Genomic DNA, 4,636 nt, shown 5'->3' on the forward strand with positions numbered 1-4,636 from the left:
AACCTTCCAAAAAACTTCCATCCCGTCATCAGACATAAACCTTCACATATAAGAACCCCTTCCCAAACTCCATCCCGTCTCAGACTACACCCCTTCCCAAACTCCCATCCGTCTCAGACCTACACCCTTCCAACCCACCCGTCTCAGACTACCCCTTCCCAATACTCACATCCCGTCTCAGACCACAACCCATTCCCAAACCTCCATCCGTCCAGACCTACACCCCTCCAAAATCCCATCCCGTCTCGACCTACACCACCTTCCCAAACTTCCATCCCGTCTCAGACCACACCCCTTCCCAAACTTTCACACCCCTAAGCTACGCACCCTTCCCAACCTTTCATCCCATACTCAACCACACTACACCACACCTCAGCCCTTCACCCGAATCAAACCCCAAACCTATTAAAACCTGAGTCCTACTCGCTGTCAACCCCCTCAGCTCTCCCGGCCTCAATCCCGTTCCTGCCGAGGCCACCCCGAGAACAACACCGAGTCCCCAAATTAGCCTCTAGGAAACCCAACATCTTTACCAAATCTGGGAAAGCGAGGAATGCGGTAAGTGCTTAAACTCATCTGGATATTTATCTTCTAACATATGTGCTAAGGGATAATTCAGATGTTTTAAGAGTGATTGTATGAGCTATTTCCATAGTCAGGTTATTTCTACAGTAATGGCAGTCGGCACTCCCCGGTTTGGAAAAGCGAAGGGAAGCTAAGCTTGTCCTACCTAATAAGATAAGATATACTTTATTTCACCACAGCGGGGAAATTCCTTAGTTACAGTAGCATTTCAAAAATAACGGCAAAAAAAAAAAAACAAACAAACAAGTAAAACACAAGAAAGACAACAAACAATAGACAAGGTGCAGAAGGTAGCTGAAGTAAAGTGGCGTCTAATAAAGGTTTTGTAAGTAAAAGTGCGGTTGCCATAGTACAAAAAAACAATATTGAAGTGTAAGTAAGTGACTTTAAAATTAAATTGAATAGTAATTAAAGTTATAAAGCAAAAGTAGGTAACCTACCCACCTAAGGATGTGGGGGGTAGCATCAACGTATTTTAGCCGCCTAAAAACAATCAGTTTAAGTGTATACTATATTTAGAAAGTTTTCCAACTTACCTTGCTGTCAGACCGCTCTGTTTAAGTTCCGGGGGAAACTAAGCCGTTAATCCATGTTATGGGGGCTCTCGTCATAGCACCAGACTCTTAGACAAAAACAGTAATGTCCCTATAGAATATGGAGTGTGCTCTACCGCTGCCTCCGCGGTTAGTAGGCAAGGCAAGGCAGCTTATCTGTGAAGACATTTCAGCAGACGGGCCAATCAAAATGCTTTACTCAAAAATCAGGTTAAACAGATAAACACAAGTACAAAAGTTAAAAATTATAAGCTATAAAACACATGAATGACAGTTAAAAAACAAAATAGACAAAGAAAACACAAGAATAAAAGTTACAATGAGTTAGTTTTGGTAAGTTCCTAACTCTTTTAAACACAAGTCACACAATACATGAACAAACTAACGATGAGGCAGACGGTGAGCAGCACACTCCGTGTTCTGCAGGTAAAATCATGTTTAGTCAAGGAGTCTGGGAGGTTGATGGGGGGGGCGGGGGGGGACGCCTCCCGATGATATTATTGCGTATTTGAACCTTTTTTCCAACTTTTAATTTTCCCAATTCCAAAAGGAAAACTTTGTCAACATCTGTTTTATCTAAAAAAAAAAAAAGAAATTCAATTTTATGGCTGAAATATGGGATGTGAAAGCAGACAAACTGACCACCAACTATAATAAAAGATGGATACTTGGGTTGTGTAAAATACAGTATTGCACTGAAAAAATAAAAATCTCTGCTGTCGTCTTCTGTCTTCTGCTGATCTGTCTCTGTCTGTTATCTTCTGTCTGTCTATGCTTATCTGTCTATCTGTCTGATATATCTGTTCTGTCTGGGTTTCTGTATCTGTTGATCCTGTATGCTTATCTTTGATATCGTTGTTATCTGTCTATCTGTCGTTATCTGTCATCTATCTATTTATTCATCTATCTATCTATCTATCTGTCTATCTATCTATCTATCTATCTATCTATCTATCTATCAATCTATCTATCTATCTTTATCTGTCTGTCTGTTATCTGTCGTCTGTCTCGCTTATCTGTTCTATCTATTCTATTATTCTATCTATCATCACTCTGACAAGAGGAGGTAACGGCTCAGTTCCCCGTCGTAAAGACTGGTCTGACGCAAGGTAAACGGGGAAAATTCAATATAGAGTCACTAAACGGAATAGATTACATATGTACTTGCTTATTACACTGCGTTTTCTCCAAAACTGTGTGTGGCCCCGCGATCTACGTTTCTAACACACGATGGAGAAGTAGCTCATACAACCACATTTTAAAATATTTAAAGCATCCAGTCATAAGAGGATTTGATAGTGCGTTAATATAAATCTTTTTTATTTACAGTTAACGAGGGTGAAACGGAACGGGGGAATCTTGAGACTTCCTGACATTTTACTAATCATGGAAATATAAATGACCTTTTTTTTTTATATGTTAAAAGAGATTTTAATCCTAACTTAACTGTGGTTCTGTTAAAAAACAAAACTGAGCTTAAGGAAATTGTTGTACGTTGCAAATGATATGATCTAAAAACGATATTCTAATCATGAAGCTTATATTAAAGTTACTGATTGCGTTGTTTACTAAGTTGATTTATTGAAATCATAAAATCACGGAGGCAGAATTCAGCGTTTTGTTTCCTTTGATTTTGCCTGAAAGGTTGGAAATATCTTTCTATTCCAGTTTTCAGCATTTGGGGAAAACTGATGTATTGGGCTGGAAGGATCTACCGGGTTGCAGGAACTTTCATTCCTCCCGCTTCTTTCTTTCCTCCCATCGCTTCTTTCTTCTCCTCCACGCCTTTTTCTTCTCCATCTTTCTTCTTTCTTCTTCTCCCATCTCTTCTTTCTTTCTTCCTCCTCGCTTCTTTTTTACTTACTTTCACCTTTATTTCTTACGCTCTTCTTTTTCTTACTTCCTTTCACTCTTATTTTACTTTCTTATTCCTTCGTTCTTTATTTCTTTTCTTTTTATTTTACTTTGTTCTTTATTTATTACGTTCTTTTTATTTTTACTACTTTCACTCTTTTCTTCCTTCGTTCTTATTTCTTTTTAATTTTTCCTTGTCTTTATCTTATCTTTTTTTATTTCTTTTCCTTTTGTTCTTTATTTCTTTTTTATTTCTACTTTTATTCTTACGTGTCTTTTTATTTATTCTCCTTTGTTCTTATTTCTTATATTTTATGTCTGACTTCCTTTCATCTTATATTATCTTTTTTATTTTTCTCCTTTGTTCTTATTTATTCTGTTCTTTTTTTTTTCTTCCTTTCACTCTATTATTACTTACTTGTCTGACAGCTTAAGTTACTTTTCAGATGAGTCTTTAATCTTTTTCTGTGGAAAGATATTTCCCTGCGCACGAACACTTTTCTTTTACTTTTAGTACATTTTGAGGTACAAACATTTTCCCACAGTGGTATACTGACCTACACCCCTTCCCAAACTCCCATCCCGTCTCAGACCTACACCCCTTCCCAAACTTCCATCCCGTCTCAGACCTACACCCCTTCCCAAACTTTCACCCCTTCTCAGGCCTACGCACCCTCCCAACCTTTCATCCCTACTCACACCACCTACACACCACCTCAGCCCTTCACCCCGAATCCAACCCAAACCTACTTAAAACCTGAGTCCTACTCGCTGTCAACCCCCTCCAGCCTCTCCCGGCCTCAATCCCCGTCTCTGCCCGAGGCCACCCCGCAGAACAACACAGAGTCCCCCAAATTAGCCTCTAGGAAACCCAACATCTTTACCAAATCTGGGAAAATGCTGAAGAATGCGGTAAGTGCTTAAACTCATCTGGATATTTATCTTCTATACATATGTGCTTAAAGGGATAATTCAGATGTTTTAAAGAGTGATTGTATGAGCTATTTCTCCATAGTCAGGTTATTTCTACAGTAAATGGCAGTCGGCACTCCCCCGGTTTGGAAAAAGCAGACCAGGGGAGCTACAGATTGTCTTACTAATAAGATAAGATATACTTTTTTCATCCACAGCGGGGAAATTCCTTAGTTAAAGTAGCTCAACAATAACGGCAAAAAAAAACAAACAAGTAACACAAGAAAGACAACAAACAATAGACAAATGTGCAGAAGGTGACTGAAGTAAAGTGGCGTCTAATAAAGGTTTTGTAAAGTAAAGAGGCGGTTGCCATAGTACAAAAAAACAATATTGCAGTGTAAGTAAGTGAGCTTTACAAAGCTAAATTGAATATGTAATTAAAGTTATAAAGCAAAAGTAGGTAACCTACCCCCACCTAATGATGTGGGGGTAGCATCTAAACGTATTTTAGACGCCTAAAAACAATCAGTTTAAGTGTATACGCTATATTTAGAAAGTTTTCCAACTTTACCTTGCTGTCAGACCGCTCTGTTTAAAGTTACCCGGGGGAAACTAAAGCCGTTAATCCATGTTATGGGGGCTCTCGTCATAGCCACCAGACTTCTTAGACAAAAACAGTAATTGTCCCTTATAGAATATGGGAGTTGCTGCTCTACCGCTGCCTCCGT

At 38.9% G+C, this 4,636-nt stretch overlaps 1 protein-coding gene across 1 annotated transcript in view; it reads left to right on the forward strand.

Moving 5' to 3' along the window:
- hip1r (huntingtin interacting protein 1 related) overlaps nucleotides 1-4,636 on the forward strand; it is a 28,384-nt gene that overhangs the window by 18,567 nt on the left and 5,181 nt on the right. Inside the window, exon 33 of the mRNA XM_032539145.1 lies at nucleotides 3,548-3,905. Coding sequence (XP_032395036.1) covers nucleotides 3,548-3,905 — 358 coding nt within the window. The remainder of the gene's footprint in view (nucleotides 1-3,547; nucleotides 3,906-4,636) is intronic.

This window comes from Etheostoma spectabile, chromosome 16 (genome assembly GCF_008692095.1).
Source record: "Etheostoma spectabile isolate EspeVRDwgs_2016 chromosome 16, UIUC_Espe_1.0, whole genome shotgun sequence".
Classification (NCBI taxonomy): Eukaryota; Metazoa; Chordata; class Actinopteri; order Perciformes; family Percidae; genus Etheostoma; species Etheostoma spectabile.